At 42.3% G+C, this 25,957-nt stretch overlaps 1 protein-coding gene across 3 annotated transcripts in view; it reads right to left on the reverse strand.

The window, feature by feature from the left end:
- Nucleotides 1-21,506, reverse strand: part of LOC118396712 (solute carrier organic anion transporter family member 3A1-like) — a 71,804-nt gene extending 50,298 nt beyond the window's left edge. Inside the window, exons 1-2 of one of the 3 annotated variants that reach the window (XM_035791083.2) lie at nt 20,831-21,506; nt 12,645-13,104 (exon numbers count right to left, since the gene is read on the reverse strand). In XM_035791083.2, coding sequence (XP_035646976.1) covers nt 12,645-13,104; nt 20,831-20,974 — 604 coding nt within the window. In that variant the 5' untranslated portion in view covers nt 20,975-21,506. Of the gene's footprint in view, nt 1-11,742; nt 12,055-12,644; nt 13,105-20,830 lie in introns of those variants that run through there. The other 2 variants (XM_035791084.2, XM_052465762.1) reach the window with 2 other exon arrangements.
- Between the last annotated feature and the right edge of the window lie 4,451 nt (nt 21,507-25,957).

The raw sequence follows: 25,957 nt of genomic DNA on the forward strand, positions 1-25,957 counted from the left end.
GCTAAACGAGGTTGGAATGATATATAAAATCAACAAAAGACAATCATTTGTTAATTTGACAAAATCTGTTGAAATCACACTGGATGTATTATACTTTACAGAAGAATTGGGGGCATACTTATTTCACTGTACAGCCTTAACTATTGATTGTTGGATTGTGGCTCAATGACATGGGGTATCAGTCTACACAGAGAACATTAGCATCGTAGCTCTTATTGCGGGACTCTGAAACAACTGTGAATTGAGCCACATTTATTGTCAACCTATGTTTATTGAACACTATTCCAGAGGAAAAACAATACAGTGCGGATATTTTAGAGTATGATAACTCTGAGGAGGACGTTGGGAAAAAATATATTGGGTATTGAGTAAACTGTTACCCCATTTCATTGATCCCCAATCCTTAGGTAAAACTGTACAATGCGATATGAATGTCAATACACACAATAGGCTGACTGGGGAGGTGATTTCACACAGTCACGCGATAAGAGCTACAGTGCTAATATTTGCGTAAACTCTTCACAGTTGTGTTTTGTGGGTGTCACCGAGTAGACTAATACCTAATTTCATTGCTTCACATTCCAACCTTGTTTAACATCATCTAGTCTAAATACGGCATGATTCCACCAATTGTAATCTTCTGCATCACTTTCAAATAGGTACTTTTATTTTGAAGGCAAATTCCACTATTGTCTCTAATCCTTGTGGCTAGCTTCACAACACATAACCCGCTCAAGTCGAGCCACACGAGCCATATGAAGCTAGCTGGCTGCTTATAATGTTAGCTTTGGGCAACAGGGTTAGCTGGCTAGCTATTTATTTTCATGAACTGAAGTTCAATTTCAATAGGCGAACAACAACTGGCTACCAAGCTAATACTTACTCACAATGACTCCTAAATCATTGCTAAAACTATCGGCCTATATCGAATCTTCCATTCCTCTCAAAAATTTTAGAGAAGGCTGTTGCGCAGCAACTCACTGCCTTCCTGAAGACAAACAATGTATACGAAATGCTTCAGTCTGGTTTTAGACCCCATCATAAGCACTGAGACGGCACTTGTGAAGGTGGTAAATGACATTTTAATGGCATCGGACCGAGGCTCTGCATCTGTCCTCGTGCTCCTAGACCTTAGTGCTGCTTTTGATACCATCGATCACCACATTCTTTTGGAGAGATTGGAAACCCAAATTGGTCTACACGGACAAGTCCTGGCCTGGTTTAGATCTTATCTGTCGGAAAGATATCAGTTTGTCTCTGTGAATGGTTTGTCCTCTGACAAATCAACTGTAAATTTCGGTGTTCCTCAAGGTTCCGTTTTAGGACCACTATTGTTTTCACTATATATTTTACCTCTTGGGGATGTTATTCGAAAACATAATGTTAACTTTCACTGCTATGCGGATGACACACAGCTGTACATTTCAATGAAACATGGTGAAGCCCCAAAATTGCCCTCGCTAGAAGCATGTGTTTCAGACATAAGGAAGTGGATGACTGCAAACTTTATACTATTAAACTCGGACAAAACAGAGATGCTTGTTCTAGGTCCCAAGAAACAAAGAGATCTTCTGTTGAATCTGACAATTAATCTTAATGGTTGTACAGTCGTCTCAAATAAAACTGTGAAGGACCTCAGCGTTACTCTGGACCCTGATCTCTCTTTTTAAGAACATATCAAGACCATTTCGAGGACAGATTTTTTTCCATCTACGTAATATTGCAAAAATCAGAAACTTTGTCGAAAAATGATGCAGAAAAATTAATCCATGCTTTTGTCACTTCTAGGTTAGACTACTGCAATGCTCTACTTTCCGGCTACTCGGATAAAGCACTAAATAAACTTCAGTTAGTGCTAAATACGGCTGCTAGAATCCTGACTAGAACCAAAACATTTGATCATATTACTCCAGTGCTAGCCTCTCTACACTGGCTTCCTGTCAAAGCAAGGGCTGATTTCAAGGTTTTACTGCTAACCTACAAAGCATTACATGGGCTTGCTCCTACCTATCTCTCTGATTTGGTCCTGCCGTACATACCTACACGTACGCTACAGTCACAAGACGCAGGCCTCCTAATTGTCCCTAGAATTTCTAAGCAAACAGCTGGAGGCAGGGCTTTCTCCTATAGAGCTCCATTTTTATGGAACAGTCTGCCTACCCATGTCAGAGATGCAAACTCGGTCTCAACCTTTAAGTCTTTACTGAAGACTCATCTCTTCAGTCGGTCATATGATTGAGTGTAGTCTAGCCCAGGAGTGGGAAGGTGAACGGAAAGGCTCTGGAGCAACGGACCGCCCTTGCTGTCTCTGCCTGGCCGGTTCCCCTCTTTCCACTGGGATTCTCTGCCTCTAACCCTATCACAGGGGCTGAGTCACTGGCTTACTGGGGCTCTCTCATGCCGTCCCTGGAGGGGGTGCGTCACCTGAGTGGGTTGATTCACTGTTGTGGTCATCCTGTCTGGGTTGGCACCCCCCCCTTGGGTTGTGCCGTGGCGGAGATCTTTGTGGGCTATACTCAGCCTTGTCTCAGGATGGTAAGTTGGTTGAAGATATCCCTCTAGTGGTGTGGGGGCTGTGCTTTGGCAAAGTGGGTGGGGTTATATCCTTCCTGTTTGGCCCTGTCCGGGGGTGTCCTCGGATGGGGCCACAGTGTCTCCTGACCCCTCCTGTCTCAGCCTCCAGTATTTATGCTGCAGTAGTTTGTGTCGGGGGGCTAGGGTCAGTTTGTTATATCTGGAGTACTTCTCCTGTCCTATTCGGTGTCCTGTGTGAATCTAAGTGTGCGTTCTCTAATTCTCTCCTTCTTTCTTTCTCTCTCTCGGAGGACCTGAGCCCTAGGACCATGCCCCAGGACTACCTGACATGATGACTCCTTGCTGTCCCCAGTCCACCTGGCCATGCTGCTGCTCCAGTTTCAACTGTTCTGCCTTACTCTTATTCGACCATTCTGATCATTTATGAACATTTGAACATCTTGGCCATGTTCTGTTATAATCTCCACCCGGCACAGCCAGAAGAGGACTGGCCACCCCACATATGCTCTCTCTAATTCTCTCTTTCTTTCTCTCTCTCGGAGGACCTGAGCCCTAGGACCGTGCCCCAGGACTACCTAACATGATGACTCTCTCACGTCACCCCGCTCCTCCGCTCTCTCCACTGGCTTCCAGTTGAAGCTCGCATCCGCTACAAGACCATGGTGCTTGCCTACGGAGCTGTGAGGGGAACGGCACCTCAGTACCTCCAGGCTCTGATCAGGCCCTACACCCAAACAAGGGCACTGCGTTCATCCACCTCTGGCCTGCTCGCCTCCCTACCACTGAGGAAGTACAGTTCCCGCTCAGCCCAGTCAAAAGTGTTCGCTGCTCTGGCCCCCCAATGGTGGAACAAACTCCCTCACGACGCCAGGACAGCGGAGTCAATCACCACCTTCCGGAGACACCTGAAACCCCACCTCTTTAAGGAATACCTAGGATAGGATAAAGTAATCCTTCTCACCCCCCTTAAAAGATTTAGATGCACTATTGTAAAGTGGCTGTTCCACTCGATGTCATAAGGTGAATGCACCAATTTGTAAGTCGCTCTGGATAAGAGCGTCTGCTAAATGACTTAAATGTAATGTAAATGTGACTCCTTGCTGTCCCCAGTCCACCTGACTGTGCTGCTGCTCCAGTTTCAACTGTTCTGCCTTATTATTATTCGACCATGCTGGTCATTTATGAACATTTGAACATCTTGGCCATGTTCTGTTATAATCTCCACCCGGCACAGCCAGAAGAGGACTGGCCACCCCTCATAGCCTGGTTCCTCTCTAGGTTTCTTCCTAGGTTTTGGCCTTTCTAGGGAGTTTTTCCTAGCCACCGTGCTTCTACACCTGCATTGCTTGCTGTTTGGGGTTTTAGGCTTGGTTTCTGTACAGCACTTTGAGATATCAGCTGATGTACGAAGGGCTATATAAATAAATTTGATTTGATTTGATGTGGATTTGCTAAGAATAGTGAAAATGACTGCAGTTTCTACTGGTCATTGTTTTCAGGCTGGTTGTATTGGTGCTAGCTAGGTACCAAGCTAAATCTAGCTAGCTACCCCAGAATTTGCAGTTGAACAAATAATGCTTTATTACCAATGCGGTATTGTAAACACATCTTCATGGCCAGTGTTTGCTTGTTTGCAGACTTTTTTTGTACAGCTTTGACACTGCTACTGATAGTAGTGGTGGCGGTTGGTTTGCACGTACAAATTCAGATCACACAACATTCTATAATAGAAAAGTGTTATTTGACGTGTCAAATTAAAAGCTTATTTAATGCGAAAGCCAACATTACCGACGACAGAGAACGGTTGATTGTCAAGGGCAATGAATTCCATTATCTTGGTGTTAATGGATTTCGTCTTTGAGTTGTCTCGCTGAAATTTACTCTTTCAAATGACTGCTCGGCATGAATGTTCGATCCACACAGCAGACATTGTGGGCTAGGTTAGGAATGCTGTGTTGCAGGTGTAGCACCAAATGTTACGTAGCGGCATTACGTCATGTACCTACGTTATATAAGTATGCACATCAGCTTTGACATCGTTTTTTCACATCGGCGTTAAACTAGACATTGGGTTGATAAAAATGTTGGCATTTTTAGCTAATATCGTCCGAATCCGATATGTTCACCGATATATTGTGCATGTTAAATAAAACAAAAACCTCTCTTGTCTTCAAAATGATCATCATACAGTACATAAGCATGTTCTTTTTTCTCTTTGGGCATGTCTTGAAGTGACTTATCACAGGACTTTTTGAAGTAAAGGTCTTGAGTTTTAGTTTAAGAAACTGTAATGTAAGGGGCTACTGTGGGAGTGTCTGCCAGTGAGCACAGGCAAATTGCTTTAGGCTGCAAAACTGTTCAGGTAAGAATCGCATATTTGTGCCTTTTCAAAGGAGTGGGCACTTGTCTCGTCTCTGGCCATAATAAAAAAAGAAGGACCTGTGCGTTCCCCCTCAGTAGCTAGTCTGTCATGTATAGTTTGGATTGACTTTATGACAGATCCCAGGGTGTGTGTGTGTGTGTGTGTGTGTGTGTGTGTGCGTGTGTGTGTGTGTGTGTGTGTGTGTGTGTGTGTGTGTGTGTGTGTGTGTGTGTGTGTGTGTGTGTGTGTGTGTGTGTGTGTGTGTGTGTGTGTGTGTGTGTGTGTGTGTGTGCGCGCGCACGTAACCTGTGCCTGCACAGCTTTGTGTTGGCCAGGGAGAGACTGGAGTACTTTATACGCTGGAACATACAGAGCATTCTTCCCTTCTCCTGCTCCGCTCTGCTGGGACCTCAGACTGTTGCCGTCGGTACATGAAGCCTCAAAGTTTAAAACCAGAGTGCTGATAAATGGAATTGCATTTCAAAAGGCCACATCTCTGATAGACGCTTCTGTTCAAATCGTTTTTCACTCTTCCTATCTTTATCAATGACAATGCATGAAGCACTAATTTAAAATAGAAAAGATTGAGGCCTGATCATTCTATTATGGCCTCTCCCCACATCTAGGAAAACATTTCTGAAACCTGTGAAGTTAATATGACATTAAATTAGCTGATGCAGAGCAGTACTAACAATTTTCCAATCATCAAACAATGATCTGTTACAGACCCCAGATCCTAGAAATACAGCCTTTTACACTGGTGGCAAAAAGCACATCAATAATTGAGCCGATCATAACCACTTAATACATTGACACTGAATAAACAAATGTGATCATTTCAGTCTGCAGATAGGTCCTCTCATGTTACAGGAGACTACCCAGGCTTGAAAAAGCCTTAAAAGTAGTGAGAGTTGGATGGGTAGTGTTAAGGCCTAATGGTGTTTGGAGGAAGCATTATTGCTGAACAACTGTATATGTATGTGCTGTATGGTTTTGCAACCTCAGGCCCTGTGGGAAGAGCCATAATTAAAACTATATGGTGAAAGAGCAGTGGGAATGGAGGGAGATCGTGTTGACTAACTCTAATCATATTTGCTCCCTTCGGCCCAATTGAGTGCCTACGTCTAGACATGGAAAACAAGCTAATCTCGTAAAACACAGTGTTTATCCGCAGCACCACTTTTAACATCAAGTCGTGATGGAAGCAATTTCACCCCTACCTAGACTAATCCTTTCAACCCTTAGTATTGCATTTGAGGAAAATAGTACAATGTTCAGCGCTCAACATGATTGGATCCACAAGTTCAACAGTGACAGATCCCAAAACTGAAAGTAAAACCAACTGGATCAGCAATGGTCAGACTCTAACCTTAAAGCAGGCCTACTTCTCCTGAAAAGTCAGGCAGTTTGAGAAACACTCTGTAAGTGCAGCTATTTAAAAAAAATGCCAACATCGTTTCAATCCATTTTATCTGCCGATTAGTACTATAAGTCCTGCCTGGCAGGGAGAGACAGCCCGTCCTTCTGCCCAGGCCAGCCCTATCTCCGAGTCAGTAGGAGCTGTTTTTCACATGTGGTATGCATGTGCAGTCGGGCTGCTCAGACGCACCTCAGGGCTAGCTGGTTGGCATTCCTGCCTCACTCTGTAATTATGGCTTCACTCCTACAGACCACTGCTCTCTCTGCTCCTCTCTTCTCCACAGCCCACTCTCACATTTTCACAGGTCTTCCACTGATGTCATACTGCCATTACCTGAACAGTTTATACCACAGGCTAATTAAAATAATATGCTATGCATGAGGCTATAGGCGGCATCTGCCATCATCTTCAACAACAAAAGCTTGCGATGATGGTCATTTAGAAATGACAGCAGAACATAAATCTGAGCAGAGACTTCTACCAACGGTGTGATAGTAGTATTATATTAGTCTAATCACCACAGTCTCACCTCACACCCTGGGTCTCACTGCATTATACAATGAGCTGCAGATTAATATTCATGCCTCCTGACACATTGATGTACAGTATGAACCTGGTTGTGTCAGAGTGAGAACACAGAGATACATTTCACAAGCAGTGTTCAAATAGCCCATACGTCTTCATCACCCATCACAAGGATCATATTGTATACTGTAGTTCTGCTCTCTATTTCTGCAGGAGTCCCATTGTCACTCATTGCTCTCTGACTGCCTATAGACTGCCTATAGGCCAACTACCACTTCTTCCTCCTCTGTCAACCGCTTATGCCTTTTAAATGCACCGCACTGGTCCATCCATTTTATGGACAGTATGTGAGGCTGTTATTTCAGGTTATCCTTACAAGCAGTAATGCATAGTAGTGAAATACAAAGAGTCAAATCTCCCATAGCGAGCATGTAGTGGAATTATTCAGGCCGGGCAGACGAAAAACAGACAGACCCCTTACGGCAGGGTAGCATAGTGGGGTGGCAGGGTAGCATAGTGGTTAGAGCATTGGACTAGTAACCAGAAGTGTTGGAAGTTCAAACCCCTGAGCTGACAAGGTACAAATCTGTCGTTCTGCCCCTGTTCCTAGGCCGTCATTGAAAATAAGAATTTGTTCTTAACTGACTTGGCTAGTTAAATAAAGGTTAAAAAAAATAAATACGGAAAAACCACATGAAGTGTTCCAAAAACACTTTTGTACTGATTTCATGTGAAATGTCATGTGAAATCATGTGATTTCTCTGTAAGGGGCAGACTAGGAAGCTAAAGGGTAATCACTATGCTGACAGTGTCTGTTTTAGTCATTAAACATACAGAATCAATTAGGCTCCCATAACACCAGCTACTAACCTTCATATCATGGGCCTTTGAGACGTACTAAGCTCATATAAAACAACATATTCAACCTCACTAGGCATGTCCAGTACAGTATGTTGGGGTGATTTTTCTTTAGTAATGTATCTATGGTTGTGTTTGGCCTGCATTGATCAAAAATAATATATTTCTGTATGTGAAAATATAGAAGCATCTATTTCAGCTTTTTGAGACTGTTTATTACCAGGCAGTGGAAGTCAATACTGTCATGCTGAATCAGGACTGTCTTGCAAAAGTGTTAGAAAGATATTTTGCAGAGGAAAAATATTGCAAAACACAACTTAAGTACAACTTTATCTGATTACTGTCACATTGTGTACACCCCCTGCATAATATGTTTCATGAATAATCATACAATACATTCATAGCCACGCGAGGATGTTGGAGGGGTGAAGCAAATTGTTTTTTGGGGGAGGGCTATATATGCCCGCGGTACAGACAGCTATATCAGGCCGCTAATACAGGAATAGTAAAGGCTCAGTGCACTTCTTTTGGAAAAAGATGTTTCTCTCAAAAATACATAAATATTCAGATTTTTCATGGGGGTGCTACAGCAAATCAATCTTACAGAGATTCAGACAATCTCCTCCATTCATGCTGTTACCAGCACATGACATGCCAGCAGAATGGGGATTAGGATGATCAGCTGAGCACATGCTCCCAACTCAATGCCACATTGTTCTCTGATGCTCACCGCTTGTTTTCCTCCAACTCTCCTTGCAGCTTATGAGGAGAACCGCACCAAATCTCCCTCTATGCCTGCCAAACTTTAATCAGTCCACCTCCTACTGTACAGTGCTAACAAGGCACTGCAGTTGTGTCTTACGTCAAAGCTGTTCTGTGCTTGTTTGCTTTTGTCACTTCTAAACAAAGCAGAGCACATTGTGAAAAATAGCTAGGACTAAGAATGAAAGTTGGGGAGGTACAATTGAAGTCGGAAGTTTACATACACTTAGGTTGGAGTCATTAAAACACGTTTTTAAACCACTCCACAAATGTCTTGTTAACAAACTATAGTTTTGGCAAGTAGGTTAGGACATCTACTTTGTGCATGACACAAGTAATTTTTCCAACAATTGTTTACAGACAGACTATTTCACTTATAATTCACTGTATCACAATTCCAGTGGGTCAGAAGTTTACATACACTAAGTTGACTGTGCATTTAAACAGCTTGGACAATTCCAGAAAATTATGGCTTTAGAAGCTTCTAATAGGCTAATTGACATCATTTGAGTCAATTGGAGGTGTACCTGTGGATGTATTTCAAGGCCTACCTTCAAACTCAGTGGCTCTTTGCTTGACATCATAGGAAAATCTAAAGAAATCAGCCAAGACCTCAGAAAAATCATTTTAAACCTGATTTAAAAAGTCTGGTTCATCCTTGGGAGCTATTTCCAAACGCCTGAAGGTACCATGTTCATCTGTACAAATAATAGTACACAAGAATAAACACCATGGGACAACACAACCAGTCATACAGCTCAGGAAGGAGACGCGTTCTGTCTCCTAGAGATGAATGTACTTTGGTGCGAAAAGTGCAAATCAATCCCAGAACAACATCAAAGGACCTTGTGAAGATGCTGGAGGAAACAGGTACAAAAGTATCTATATCCACAGTAAAACGAGTCCTATATCGACATAACCTGAAAGGCCACTCAGCAAGGAAGAAGCCACTGCTCCAAAACAGCCATAAAAAAAGCCAGATTACGGTTTGCAACTGCATATGGGCACAAAGATCGTACTTTTTGCAGAAAAGAACACCATCCCAACCGTGAAGCACAGGGGTGGCAGCATCATGTGGGGGTGCTTTGATGCAGGCAGGACTGGTGCACTTCACAAAATAGATTGCATCACGAGAAGGAAAATTATGTGGATATAGTGAAGCAACATCTCAAGGTGTATGTAAAATTCCGACTTCAACTGTATATGCTGTTGGCCTGAGACCATACAAGACACTGAAGGCCTTTGGTTTGAGTTTGACCGACACATCAGTGTTACACTAACAAATGTCTTCCATATTACTAATGTTGTAAATATATCAGGAAGGACCTTGTCTCCCAATCAGCCATTCTCACATTCTGTGGTGCTGCTTAGATATCAAACAAGGCCATGCATGTAGCAGCTGATTGATCAAGCCACGTCTCCTCTATCCTATCAAAGGCTAATGTGCATCCATGGACACCATGTTACGGCCAGCCTTTATCAAACTAGGAAACCTGGCTGCTTTAATCTGGATTTGTGGCTTTATCTACCAATATAACAATGTTCTCTCTCTCATCAGCAAAAAATAAAGAAGAAAGAGCACATGTCGTACGGAAATGTCCAATTATCCCTCAACGATATCTCTTTGTAACCTTGACAACTCTAGGTCTTTAAAGCGAGTTGCAATCATAGACATGATTTTTGCTTCATCTCGACTTGTGAGATGACTGAATTATCTCTACAGGTGGTATTCCTCTGGCAGCAGATTTTAACCAGCAGCCAGCATCTAGCCTAAAGGCTGTGATGTCATGTAACATGCCCTGTGTATGCCCTTCAGTCAATCAGAATAAATATTTAACAAAGTTAGGGCGTGTAAACACAGCGACACAGTCATGACAAGCACACGCCAATGCCTCTTCCAACTTGTAAAGATTTTACATGGGCCCTCAGATCCTCAAAAAGTTCTACAGCTGCACTATCAAGAGCATTTTGACCTTCTGCGTCACCACTTGGTATGGCAACTACTCAGCATCTGACCATAAGACTCTACAGCGGGTAGTGCGCACGTCCCAGTACATCACTGGGGAAAAGTTTCCTGCCATCCAGGACCACTATACCAGGCGGTGTCAGAAGAAGGCCCTACAGATTGTCAAAGACTCCAGCCACCCAAGTCATAGACTGTTTTCTCTGCTATCGCACGGCAAGCGGTACCGGAGCTTAAAGTCTGGGACTAAAAGGCTTCTGAACAGCTTCTACCTCCAAGCCATAAGACTGATAAACAGTTAACCCCCTTTTTTTTGCACTGACATTCTTGCACTGACTCTACCCACACACACACTCACACATACTACACTGACACTCCAACACACACACACACACACACACACACACACACACACACACACACACACACACACACACACACACACACACACACACACACACACACACACACACACACACACACACACACACTACACTGACACTCCAACACACACACACACACACACACACACACACACACACACACACACACACACACACACACACACACACACACACACACACACACACACACACACACACACACACACACACACACACACATGCATATTGACGCCATACACACACACTCACAGATAGACACTCTTTTAAACGCTGCTGCTACTCTGTTTATTATCTATCCTGATTGCCAAGTCACTTTTATCCCTACCTACATGTACATAATACCTCAATTACCTCAACTACCTCATACCCCTTCACATTGACTCGGTACCGGTACACCTTGTATATAGCCTCATTATTGTTTTTTTATTGTGTTACTATTTCCTTTTTTGTTGTATTTTTATTTTTTTACTATTTAAGTCTGCAATAATGTAAAAGGGCTCGTAAGTAAGCATTTCACAGTAAATTCTACACCTGTTGTATCCGACGCATATGACAAATACAATGTTGATTTGATTTAATTGTGGTTATACAAGGGGGGCTCATGACAAACATATACTGAATGCTCAATGCTCAACATTAGAGTGTTGTCAATACAATGGCCTTTACAATCAGCAGAGCAAATACGTCAGAGCCACACAACCCTTCATTTTGAAAAGTTTGTTGGGATGACTGACCACAGTATATCTTACCAAACATCAGTGAAATATATTCAAAGATGCAGTAAGGCACTGCAAAGAGACAGTATCCTCAGGGTACATTCGCAAACAATCATCTGCTATTTAAGGTTAGCTCAGAAAGTGCTTTGAATACACTGTTAAACCTTGAAACGCTAAGTCAGCAGTTGGTCAAATACCTGTGTGAGAGCGCAAGCCAGCTGAGTGGAGACATTTTGTACTTTTATGCTTCTGTTTCATCCCAGGCATCTGCACTTGACTGTGACTCCAGCACAAATGTAATGGAGATAATAAACCCCTCACAGATCTGGTCACCTGGCAGTCACATGGGCCAGATTGTGCTTGGGGACAAAAGAAAGACTGAGCACAACACAGAGAATACATTCATGCTGTATTGACTCAAAGGCAGGGCTGTGTACACACTGCACCTTCCGGCAGTGATCAGAAGACAAACACAACCACTGTTTGTCCTCCCACCATACAGATGGGACAATTTGGGTAGTCTTATGAACCCATTGGCATTGGAACAAATAGATTGCGAAATGCTAGTGTGATAACAATTTCCTTCTCTTAAATATTATTTTAATATAAAATAGCTATATGGCATTAAGCAGACACTTCTATCCAAAGAAACTTACAGTTATGGAATCAAACACACTATCCTGGTGTTGCAAGAGCCATGCTCTACCAGCTGAGCTACAGAGGAGCACACTCAAATACAGAAAAAAATAGAATATATTGCAGTGAAATGTCCAATTATCCCTCAAAGATGTCTCTGTCACCTTGACAAAGATCTCATTGTGTCATTGTGATCCTCCATTTCTATTTAACTGTAAGGTTAAACTGTAAGGTTAAACTGTAAAGTTAAATAGAAATGGAGGCTCACAATGATACAATGAGATTCTTCCCTCCTGGACCTTTATTAAATCTCAATGGTCCACCTTTTCTGTTTTATTTCCTCATTAAAATGACATGTGTGAAGTGGTCTCAGTGTGTAGTAAATCTGGTTTATAGTGTATTAACATATCCTGTAGTGTAGCAACATATTCCCATAGTGTATTAATGCATCTAACTAACTTACCTATATACAGAGAGGAGTCTTTCCTCTTCACATGGTCATCTATGTAGGACACACCCAGGGGCTGAACTGGGGTGGCTCCAATCCCAAGCAGCATCTGGGCCCCAATCAGCAGCAGGTACATCATGTTGGTGTTTGCCTTGTTGGAACACAACTCCTCTATATATTGCCCACCATTCCTGGTACTGTTGGCACACCCATTCCTGCCCACCTCAGTCCTCCATGTCTGCCCTGGCTTGTGCTCGTATTGTTTGGTTAGAAACTCTGGCAGTGCTGACAGAAGAGCTCCTAGCGCCATGACGATACCCCCACAGCCAATCAACCTTGGCCGGTTTGCTTTGGCCCCGAAGTAGCTGACGAATAGGATAAGAGCTAGATTGCCAATCTCAAAGCTGCTGGCGATCACACCCACATCGGCACTTTGGAGGTTGAATCGTCGCTCCAGGGTGGTCAGGACACTCACCTGAGAAAGCAACAGCAGAGGAAATATGTTGCTCATAAACGGCAATCATAACTAACTTCCCATAACTGATTAACTTCGTAAATGACGGGGTATCATCATTACGATGCTAAAATATTACCAGGCTTAAAGCCTAATTGTTTTCTCACTAGCTGAGAAGTATGTAATTGAGAGGGAAATGGGGGAAAACACATAGCTTACAAATAGCAATTAAATAAATACGGCATGGATCATGGTTATTGTTTTACCACAAGAATCACTTGCAACATTAGATGCAGTTCAATGAATGGCCTTTGGTATACTGAATCACATCTCAGATGGGTGCAGTATTTTACAATTACCATTGAAAACCAAGTAACCAAGACTGTAGGCCTAAACATAGAGAAAAAATGATTTGTCCGAAAATTAAGGTTATTTAAGTGACATATCATTTTGGTTATTACAGAACAAACAACTATATACAGTGGGGCAAAAAAGTATTTAGTCAGCCACCAATTGTGCAAGTTCTCCCACTTAAAAAGATGAGAGAGGCCTGTAATTTTCATCATAGGTACACTTCAACTATGACAGACAAAATTAGAAAAAAAATCCAGAAAATCACATTGTATGATTTTTAATGAATTTATTTGCAAATTATGGTGGAAAATAAGTATTTGGTCAATAACAAAAGTTTATCTCAATACTTTGTTATATACCCTTTGTCGGCAATGACAGAGGTCAAACGTTTTCTGTAAGTCTTCACAAGGTTTTCACACACTGTTGCTGGTATTTTGGCCCATTCCTCCATGCAGATCACCTCTAGAGTAGTGATGTTTTGGGGCTGTTGCTGGGAGACACAGACTTTCAGCTCCCTCCAAAGATTTTCTATGGGTTTGAGATCTGGAGACTGGCTAGGCCACTCCAGGACCTTGAAATGCTTCTTACGAAGCCACTCCTTCGTTGCCCGGGCGGTGTGTTTGGGATCATTGTCATGCTGAAAGACCCAGCCACGTTTCATCTTCAATGCCCTTGCTGATGGAAGGAGGTTTTCACTCAAAATCTCACGATACATGGCCCCATTCATTCTTTCCTTTACACGGATCAGTCGTCCTGGTCCCTTTGCAGAAAAACAGCCCCAAAGCATGATGTTTCCACCACCATGCTTCACAGTAGGTATGGTGTTCTTTGGATGCAACTCAGCATTCTTTGTCCTCCAAGCATGACAAGTTGAGTTTTTACCAAAAAGTTATATTTTGGTTTCATCTGACCATATGACATTATCCCAATCTTCTTCTGGATCATCCAAATGCTCTCTAGCAAACTTCAGACGGGCCTGGACATGTACTGGCTTAAGCAGGGGGACACGTCTGGCACTGCAGGATTTGAGTCCCTGGCGGCGTAGTGTGTTACTGATGGTAGGCTTTGTTACTTTGGTCCCGGGATTTTTGCTCACCGTTCTTGTGATCATTTTGACCCCATGGGGTGAGATCTTGCGTGGAGCCCCAGATCGAGGGAGATTATCAGTGGTCTTGTATGTTTTCCATTTCCTAATAAATACTCCCACAGTTGATTTCTTCAAACCAAGCTGCTTACCTATTGAAGATTCAGTCTTCCCAGCCTGGTGCAGGTCTACAATTTTGTTTCTGTTGTCCTTTGACAGCTCTTTGGTCTTGGCCATAGTGGAGTTTGGAGTGTGACTGTTTGAGGTTGTGGACAGGTCTCTTTTATACTGATAACAAGTTCAAACAGGTGCCATTAATACAGGTAACGAGTGGAGGACAGAGGAGCCTCTTAAAGAAGAAGTTACAGGTCTGTGAGAGACAGAAATCTTGCTTGTTTGTAGGTGACCAAATACTTATTTTCCACCATAATTTGCAAATAAATTCATAAAAAATCCTACAATGTGATTTTCTGGATTTATTTTTCTCATTTTGTCTGTCATAGTTGAAGTGTACCTATGATGAAAATTACAGGCCTCTCTCATCTTTTTAAGTGGGAGAACTTGCACAATTGGTGGCTGACTAAATACTTTTTTGCCCCACTGTATAAGACAAATGACATGTTTCTATAGTAAACATCTATGAAAGATGTGATTTTCCCAAATTAAATACAAAATAATCACATAAAACTCTAGATATTGGAATTATAAGGATTAACATGCCAAGGGGTTCCCAAACTTCAGGTACCTACATGAAAATGAGAAGAAATGTGATATTGTTTGCACGGTGGAATTGTGAATTAAGTTGCATGCAAGAGGGTTTAGAGAAATATGACATGGCTATGAAAATACCATGTTATTGAGGTTGTGCCCTTTTAAATAATCCCTTTCCTTTGGATATACTGACTCACATTGAGACCTCTTTCAGATGTTTCTCATCGTGCTCTGAGTAAAATCCTCTCTCTGCCAAGATGGAGCCCTGTTTTTGATTAGCTGGGCACTGCATCACTTGCTCGCATGGCTTTATGGAAAGTGCATCCTCCCCAAACGCTCTCTCTCTCTCCCTCTCTGAGTTAATGGAGCAGCATTTAACGCAAGTAAAAGATAAGAGCATAACACTGTCTCTGGATGGAAGTTGGGGCAGCAGGGGATTTTGCCTCCCCTCTGCCATTGTTGGTAGAATACATGGAAGTCAGACATCATGGAATGCATTTCAGTTCATCAGATAGGATCCTAACTAAGTATAACGATCCTAACTAAGTATAATGATTCAATTGATCTCCATTTAATTTTTAAAAAATTCATGTGATATGTACCCCATCACAGACTTACCAAACCCCATTTGTAACTGCTATGAAGGCCAGTTTTTGTAAGACACTGATTTCCATGATGAACACAACTTGAATGTTAAAGACCAACTTCACAGAGGCTCAGGAGGACTATATATAGTTTGATAGCAAAGACCTTGGTAAATCTGGCCAGTCTTCTGTTTTTGGTACACCGGTTGCCTCCTAGATAGTGATACAGAACACCCACAACTAATAGGGAAGAAAGATTCTTAAAGAACATAAGACCAACCACCCACACCTTTTTACCAACACTGTACAGGCTACAATGATGCAAAAAGGAACACCAAGGCCAGACTGAAACAGAAATGCATGGGATACACACAAACGCTCTACAAAGAATTTGGAAAATTACCCAAAAGCCCCGTTTCCATTGGCCATTTGAAGTCAACCTGGGTTGGGCTGGCCTTTGTGGGCAATCTCAAATTGGGTTTCCACTACCTCCAGAAATTAAAAATGTTGTCATGTTGCTATGTAGCCGTGACTGTGCAGATGTTGAATCATTTTTATTCACCCTCGCCATGCTGTAACTAACATTACCCCATACTCCTGCCACTGCCAGCCAGACTCAGAGCCATGTAGTTAGCAAAAATGTTTAGCTTGCTATGGCCTTGGGCTTTAGCTAGCTAGCTAACCAAGCAAACCAGATGACAGATTTGATATGATGTAGCTAGCTAGCTAGCTTTCACGACCTGGCCAGTTAAAATTCCTACTAGCTAATGTTAGCTAGCTCGCTAGCTTTTTCAACTCTGATTTGCTAGCTAACGTTAGGTAACTAGTATTCGAGGGCTGACTGTTCTCATAAAAGTTTATTGTGCAGTACAAAAATGAATGAAGGAGTCAGCTATGGTGGTAATTTGTGCCATGTATGACTCAGTACTGCTTGTCCATGTGCTAGGTAACAGCAACAAGCCCAGACGAGCTAGCTAAAGGTGGTGTCAGCATCCAGCTGTGATCAGCTGGTGGTTTCATAGTAACGGCGTCACCAACCTGAAATCTAATCGAGCTGGCATTTGTTGTGAAACTGGTCTGCGATGGTCTGCGATGGTCCCAGTTTCCCCTGAATGGGCTCTAATTTGAGAATTCTATTTGCGCCAGCCCTAATTCCAAGTGCTAGTGGAAATGGGGCTTTGCTCTGCAGGAAGTACAATAGGCTGCCCCTTCTCAAAGGAGTGGATCCTCAGATGTTTTAAATTAAATTGGTGAGTATTGTCTAGAGAGTTCATAAGAAATTATGTGGGTTTGCAATGTCTGGGAACCAACTGCTGAGCCATAGCCCACCTGTCATATTTTCACAACGATTTTCAAACTATTTTCGGATGTTTCCCAAAATGTCCTTGAAAGGGCATGGTCCTCTTTCATTCCCACAGTGATGTCCAACAGGCTAACATGCTAAATTAAGCTCCTCTTAGGAGCCGTGGGGACAGGAAAATAACAGCTAACTTAGAGAAGGATGCCATTGCCAGTAGGAAAAATGATCTTCTCTGTGACTTTACAAAGTGATTACTTTAAATGGCAGGTGTGACTGAGAAATAACTATACTAATTCAACTACCTACACTTTGATTAAATTTGAACACGACCACAGGTTGGGCTTCTGAGTGGTGCAGCAGTCTAAGGCTCTGCATCTTAGCGCTAGAGGCATCACTACAGACCCTAGTTCAATACCAGGCTGTATCACAACAGGCTGTAATTGGGAGTCCCATTGGGTGACGCACAATTGGCCCAGCATCGTCCAAGTTAGGGTTTGGCCGGGGTAAGCCGTCATTGTAAATATGAATTTGTTCTTAACTGACTCGCCTAGTTAAATAAATATATATATATTTTTTTAAGTGTTATAAATCAATGTAGTGATGTCAGTCATCCTATGTACAAGGCCTATCAGCAGACACCAGCACAGACTCCCGAACCTCCACTTCACCACCACACCACAGCAGAGGAATGGCAGCCAGGCCAAGCAGACCACATCATGTCATCTCTTGCCCAGACTAGACTCGGGCACTAGTGGGCCTGACAGCAGTGAGTTTAGAAGAGCACCCGTCCCCCAAATTCCATGTGTTGTATATGCACTCTGCCATCAAAGCATTTTACTAAAATATACTGCATTTCTCGACTCAATAATTGAAAAAAAAATATTTATAGTTCTATGTTATCTAAAAAGGCTGTATACATTGCAGACAGATGAGTAACAGAAATCTAGTTAAGATACACCTGGAATCTTGAACTCAAAAGTAAACAGTTAGTCAGGAAGGTTTGTTGTACTTTATTGCAGCAGGGTTACAATGCAAACTTGTCTGGCTGTGTTTTCATGGACAATGTGACCATTTAGCCTCAACATTACCTCACCTGTCCAGAATGAGAGGATCCAAGCCCCACACCCTTTTTTAACAAGCGGATGAGGCTTGTGTAAGCACAGTTTATGACATAACTACAGCCCTTTGCTAACTAAAACTGTTGAAGTGCGTCTCAGGTTCCTATGCTGTCTAGACGCCCTTTCAAAAGGGCAATTCAGTGTCTGCCAGAAGACTTTACAGAATCCTGTCTAATTCCAAAATATTAGGTTTTGGCAAGTTGCAAGAGCTTAACCTGAACACATTAAAGTCTCAAACTTGGTGTAGAATTAATATAATCAACTACTAATGTTGGGTTTGAAAATCAAATATATGCAGGGGAAATTATAAAGTACATAGACAGTTCAGCCTGTTTTGCAATACGTAGATGGAGCACGTAACAGCAAACAAATTCACCACTGTCAGTCATCACCACAACATTCAACGTGGGCTGAAACCACAGAGTCTGTTGAATTTCCGAGAACTAAAAACGTAAGGTAGGTTTACACACCATTTCCAGATCATTCTCAAAATGAAACTAGGGAAGCTGAGAGTCAACCACAACCCCATAGTGTTGAGAGTGATTGTCTATGCAGGTATGTGCACTGACTGTTTACCCAGAGACTATGTTGCCTGGGAAAAAGTCAATTGTAAGCTGCTAATGTAGAGCAAGAGTATAGGCCATGACCCATGACTTCCAGGCTGGCTCCCTGGCTACCAGCACACACTTTAAGTTGCTTCACCCTATCATGTATACAACAATAGCTCTGACACAGGAGGACCTCAAATAAAGACATGACATTGTCATCAGCTTGTCCCTGTAGCTGGTGCCTGGTTTCCAGCCCATGCAAATAGAGCAGGTGCCATGTGAAAGAGACTACCTGTGCTGACAGCGATAGAGCATGGCTGAAGGCCTGTTAATGCGCTTCCCTCTCAGATCCATAATTTGCTAATCTTTACTCACCAGTATAAAGTGTACCCGTATTAGTTAAATGTGGTTTAACCTTCTTTAGAATAACCTCCTGGAAAGTGTAGTTGAAAATATTTACCTAGTCAAAGTGAGACAGGGCTTTAAATGGTAGTTATACTGTAGGTGTAAACATTCTAGCTAAGCTAAGCTATAAGTGCCTATGTATAAAAGCCATCAGAGTCCCCTGCAGCCACTGCTGCAAATGAGACAGCTTCCCGTTTCAACTACATTCAATTCAATGAGACATAACTAGACCAATTATCACACAGAGGAATCCTGATAGACTCATTCCTTCCACTGTGACCGGCGAGTCTGTACATAGCAGAGAGACACATCACAGAAAAATGTGTGCAATGTTCCATCCAAGTCAGAGAGAAAAGGTTGGAGACTACTGGTTGTAGGCCCAATTTGATGATAATGTTACTTGGTTCACAAGCAAGTAGTGTTAGAAAGTTAGTCCATCTAAATAGATTTTTTTAAAACCATGTTATAACAACATGTTATAAAAATAGAATAACATAGATTGAAAAAAACGAAGTACCAAGTACTTTGGAAAACATTCCTCTCAATAATTTGGGGTCATTAAACTTCATATCAAAGGCAGGAAGTGGTGAATTCTTGTTAATTGTACATTTGACTCAACAATCCAAGTCCACTCCTTACAGGGGAAATTCTGACTGGATACCAACATGCCTCATCCACATAGGCTACACTGTTCCCATGGTCAGGAGGAGGCTTTTGGTTCAGTGGCACAGAATAGATAACACGTTCCACTCCAAATAAGGTCAAAGCATTTCAGTTTACATCTTTGATTTCCCTGGGAAGTGGCACTAGCCCACCATACCACTTTGTGACTTAAAATGCCCTACTATAAACATCACCAAAACATCAACTGAATTTGAGAAGGGAGCATAGAAAATATTTCTGTATGGAGGACCTATTAGGACTAAAACGATTTAAACGGTTCAAAAGAGTAGGCCTATAGCATATCAGAAGCATCAGGTGTGAACTTGAGATAAAAGAGTTGAATAGGCTTGTCTGCTCTTCTTAAACAAGATAGCATTGCTTTCAAGCCTGGCACTCTGATAATACAGGTAGGGGCCTATAATTTCACTTATCCAGCTACACCAATAGATTGTGTTATTGAAGCATATTACATGTATATTACAGCTATATGGCCCATTTGCCGCATAAACTAACAAATCACTTGTAAATGGTTGTCCTCTACGGAATCAGTGTTATTTTGGGTACTTGGATTATTTAGGTGCGGCATTAGGAGAACAAACCATCATTAGCAGGTTTGTTTTGACAGAGGGAAAATAGGCTATGTTAGCTGTGGACATATGGACAAGGTTAAACTCCTCAACCAGACGAAAATTTGTTTCGAATTGAATATTGAGTCCACATGTTGGCTAGCCTGGCATGGGCTCTGGCTACTGCGTATTTAAAACACCGGTGTATGTCAAGCCTGCTTTAAACCGGGTAAAATGTATCTCATTATGTCATAGCTGTTGCCCGTTTCATGACAGATAGCCTACTTTGCTTACATGCTCAGTACTGGCGCGGAGTTATAGCTAAGATAAAATGGCCCAAAGTATTAGAATTCATATGAAACCTGAGCCTGGACAGATCAGACGTAATGACACCGCTTAAACTGTTTCACTCACCAGGTAGGCTCCAACAGTGCCCTGTGCCAACATCAGGGCACATTCCGATATCAAAAATATCTTGATGTTTGAGAAGCATGATGACTTTTTACGGGTACCCTCTCCAGTGCTCCTGTCCGAGCCCCTCTGTTTTTTCACCTGCATCCTTTGGAGCCGCTGCTTTGTTTTACAGCGAGAAAATAAATCCAGAGGGTAACCTGCCCCTGTGTAGGCTACATTCAGCACGTGTCTGACGCACGGTCTCTTGTCTATTTTCTCGTTCAACCTATGCTTTACATCTGACTAACTATTACAGTAAATATAAAGCCAGACTCCAAAGGGCTGCCCCTCCGCAAGCTCTAAACATTGCCACTTCGTCGAATAAGACACATGAACTCCACGACGATTTCCTCATATGCACACGAGAATGAGAAACGCCAGGTTCTCTCAAATAGCATTTTTTCAGAATCTTGACGTTCGTTCCCGAATGTTAAGCATAACAATGAGTAGATTCTAAAAACAATCGATAAGAATCTTGCCACGCAGTCGCTGCTCCACCTTTACTTGGCATGGCCTTTGGTCGTGTAGCCTGTTATACAGTATTTAAGCATGCACTCACTCCCTCCACCACAACTTGTGTAGCCTATGTTCCGACTCTGCGCCTGATCCAACCACTGACAGCCCTACAGTGGCACTGTGTAGCATGCACCAAATTCTGGGTTGCAACATGGTCTCAGAGCATTTAGTATTATTCCGTATGTAAATCCGAGATACTTTGGTTAGTATTCTATGTTACGTGTCGTATGGTATGTATTCATTTGTGGATGTCCATCACCCATTTTTTATGATATGTTACGAATTACAATTCGTATTAAGTTATGTTACGAATTGAAAAACGTATGATATATTACGAATTCTGGCTAAATGTTAGCTAGATCGCTAACATTAGCTAGGGTTACATTTAGGAGTTAGGTTACAGGGTTAAGGTTAGGGCTAAGGGAAGTGTTAGCTTAAAGGGTAGTTAGGGTAAGGCAACGGGTTAGCTAAAAGGGTTAGGGGAAGGGTTAGCTAACATGCTAAGTAGTTGCAAAGTAGCTAAAAAGTAGTACGTTGTTGAAAAGTCCTTGATGAGATTCAAACTCACAACCTTTGGGTTGTTAGACGTTTGCATTATATGCCTACACACCTGCCCAACCACCCTCTTTTAATTTTGCCTTAAGTAACCACCTGTCTTATCTAACCATACCAAACATAACATATCATAATAAATGGAGTGGCTCAGATTTACTTACAGACTCTCTCTCTCTCTTACTCTCTCTCTCAATTTCACTTTAAGGGGCTTTATTGGTATGGGAGGCACATGTTTACATTGCCAAAGCAAGTGAAATAGATAATAACCAAAAGTGAAATAAGCAATAAAAAATTAACAGTAACAATCACACTCACAAAAGTTACAAAATAAAAAAGACATTTCAAATGTCATATTATGTCTTTATGCAGTGTTGTAATGATGTAGAAATAGTTCAAGTACAGAAGCCAATATAAAAAAAAATAGGTTATGTATATATGTTTTTAATTTAACAAGGCAAGTCAGTAAAGTACAAATTCTTATTTACAATGACAGCATAGGAACAGTGGTTTAACTGTCTTGTTCAGGGGTAGAATGACATATGTTTACTCTCTCTCTCTCTCGCTCTCTCTCCCTCTCTCCCTCTCTCTGGTGGAAATCTGTCCTTTGATCTGATGAGTCCAAATTTGAGATTTTTTGCTCCAAACACCATGTCTTTGTGAGACGCAGAGTAGGTGAACGGAGGAGCAACGCATGTGTGGTTCCCACCGTGAAGCATGGAGGAGGAGGTGTGGGGGTGCTTTGCTGGTAACACTGTCGGTCATTTATTTAGAATTCAAGGCACATTTAACCAGCATGGCTACCACAGCATTCTGCAGCGATATGCCTTCCCATCTGGTTTGCTCTTAATGGGACTATCATTTATTTTTCAACAGGCTAATGACCTAAAACACACCTCCAGGCAGTGTAAGGGCTATTTGACCAAGGTGAGTGATAGAGTGCTGCATCAGATGACCTGGCCTCCACAATCACCCAGCCTCAACCCAATTGAGATGGTTTGGGATGAGTTGGACCGCAGAGTGAAGGAAAAGCAGCCAACAAGTGCTCAGCATGTGTGGGAACTCCTTTGAGACTATTGGAAAAGCAAATTTCGGACCAAAAGGCTCCTTAACAGCTTCTACCCTCAAGCCATAAGACTGCTGAATTACTAAACTAATCAAATGGCCACCCGTACTATTTAAATGGCCACCCATACTTTGTTTTTTTAACTGCTTCTACTCGCTGTTTATTATCTATGCGTAGTCACTTTACAAATTACCTTGACTAACCTGTACCCTCGCACATTGACTCTGTACCGGTACCCACTGTATATTGCGTCGTTATTGTTATGTAAATGTATTGTTTACCTTTTTGATTGATTCAATTTTTTTACTTGATTTTATTTAGTAAATATTTTATTAACTCTATTTCTTGAACTGCATTGTTGGTTTTAAGGGCTTGTAAGTAAGCATTTCACGGTAAGGTTGTATTCAGCGCATGTGACAAATAACATTTAATTTAATTTAATTTGATTCCCAACAATACATGGCGTAACTGCTGGCTTTTGATAGGTTAAAAAGACCAGGCTTATCTGACACTCCAGCAACTCCTAACTTCTACATTTTCACACTGTTATTATGTGTTATACCCAAGCCCCCAAGCAGTGGACATCTCTTTGTCAACCAGGGAGCCATAAAACTCATATTTCACATGGAGAAAGACAGGTCTTCAAAAGGAAGAATACATACTAGATCACTGTTGGTGGTTCTATAAACCTAGTGTATGTTAAGGCAATATAAATACTTGTCTGTAACACACTACATCTTGTCTATAACACATTACATAGATTCTGTTTGTCCCGTCCCATGTATATATATTTTTCTTCGTACATATTTTGTATATTTTTTAAATATGTTTTTTATCTCAATTTCCATCTATGGACTGAACATACTCTCCTGCAACCCGCCTCACCCAATGTGGTACGGATCTGCTATATTTTACACTTTAGAACCGGAACCCCCATCAGCAGCTATCCAGCTAACTAGCTACTAGCTAGTAGTCAGTTAGCCACTGCTAGCGGTTAACTGTTAACTTGGACATCAGCCAGCCTCAGCCTGGTCAATTCCTGCCAGATTGCACAACGCGATATCAACCCAGAGCATATCGGACTGCTTTTTCTCTACCACATCTCCGGATTGAACCTTTACACTGGATCGTCGCAGCTAGCTTGCTGCTATCCAAGTGGCTACTCCTGGCTAACGTCTCTGTCCTAAAGCAAGAGAACCATCAGCCAATTCTTGGGCGACAATACCTATTTTGCCAATTGGCTGGACCCTTTCACTGCCTACACGGAGCCCCACCGATCCATCACGACTGGTCTGCCGACGTAACCGCCTGAGGAGTTTTCAACAGGCTCTTCCATTGTGACGTCCCCCAAAGGCCCATCTGCTGGCCTGCTAGCCCCGGCCCACTAGATGTCTGGATTGTCGTGTCTCCAGCTCACCTAGCTACTCACTACACATGATTCTCCCTAACGTCAATATGCCTTGTCTATTGCTGTTTTGGTTAGTGATTATTGGCTTATTTTACTGTAGAGCATCCAGCCCTGCTCAATAAGCCTTAGCTAGCCTTTTTGTTCCATTCCCCACACATGTGATGACTTCACTTGGTTTAAAAATGGTGCCTCTAGAGACAAAACCTCTCTCATCATCACTCAATGCCTAGGTTTACCTCCACTGTATTCACATCCTACCATAACCTTGTCTGTACATTATGCCTGGAATATATTATTTTGTGTTCAGAAATCTGCTCCATTTACTCTCTGTTCTGAATGCACTAGACAACCAGTTCTTATAGGCTTTGGCCATACTCTTATCCTACTCCTACTAGGTTCCTCTTGTGATGTAGAGGTTAACCCAGACCCTGCAGCCCCTAGCTCCAATCCCATTCTCCAGGCACTCTCATTTGTTGACTTCTGTAACCGTAAAAGCCTTGGTTTCATGCATGTTAAACATAAGCTATCTGAGCAGCTAGACAGGATAACATTAGAAGCCTCCTCCCTAAGTTTGTTGTATTCACTGCTTTAGCACACTCCGCCAAACCGGATGTTCTAGCCGTGTCTGAATCCTGGCTTAGGAAGGCCACCAGAAATCCTGAAATTTCCATCCCAAACTATAACATTTTCCGACAAGATAGAACTGCCAAATGGGGCAGAGTTGCAATCTACTGCAGAGATAGCCTGCCGAGTTCTGTCATACTAACCAGGCTTGTGCCCCAAAAAATAGAGCTTATACTTTTAAAAATCCACCTTTCCAGAGACAAGTCTCTCACCGTTGCCGCTTGTTATAGACCCCCTTCAGCCCCCAGCTGTGCCCTGGACACCGTACGTGAATTGATTGTCCCCCATCTATCTTCAGAGTTCGTATTGTTAGCTGACCTAAACTGGGATATGCTTGACACCATCCTACAATCTAAGCTAGATGCCCTCAATCTCACACAAATGATCAATGGACCTACCAGGTACAACCCTAAATCTGTAACCATGGGCACCCTCTTAGATATCATCCTGATCAACTTGCCCTCTAAATACACCTCTGCTGTCTTCAACCAGGATCTCAGCAATCATTGCCTGCGTGCGTAATGGGTCCACGGTCAAACAACCACCCCTCATCACTGTCAAACGCTCCCAGCTGCCCACTGCACCGAGGATAGGAAACATTGTCACCACCGATAAATCTCCAATAATCTATTATTTTTTCAAAGCATTTTCAAAACATTTTTTTCTATGGCTGGCCATGCTCTCCACCTGGCTACCCCTACCCAGGCCTGAATCTCAGCACCCCCTGCAGCAACTTTTCCAAGCCCCCCTGCTTCTCCTTCACCCAAATCCAGACAGCTGGTTATCTGAAAGTGCTGCAAAATCAGGATCCCTACAAATTAGCTGGGCTAGACAATCTGGACCCTCCCTATTACTAGCCTATTCAACCTCTATTTCGTATTGTCTGAGATCCCCAAAGATTGGAAAACTGCCGCGGTTATCC

The sequence above is a fragment of the Oncorhynchus keta genome, chromosome 17, assembly GCF_023373465.1.
Source record: "Oncorhynchus keta strain PuntledgeMale-10-30-2019 chromosome 17, Oket_V2, whole genome shotgun sequence".
In the NCBI taxonomy this organism is placed as follows: Eukaryota; Metazoa; Chordata; class Actinopteri; order Salmoniformes; family Salmonidae; genus Oncorhynchus; species Oncorhynchus keta.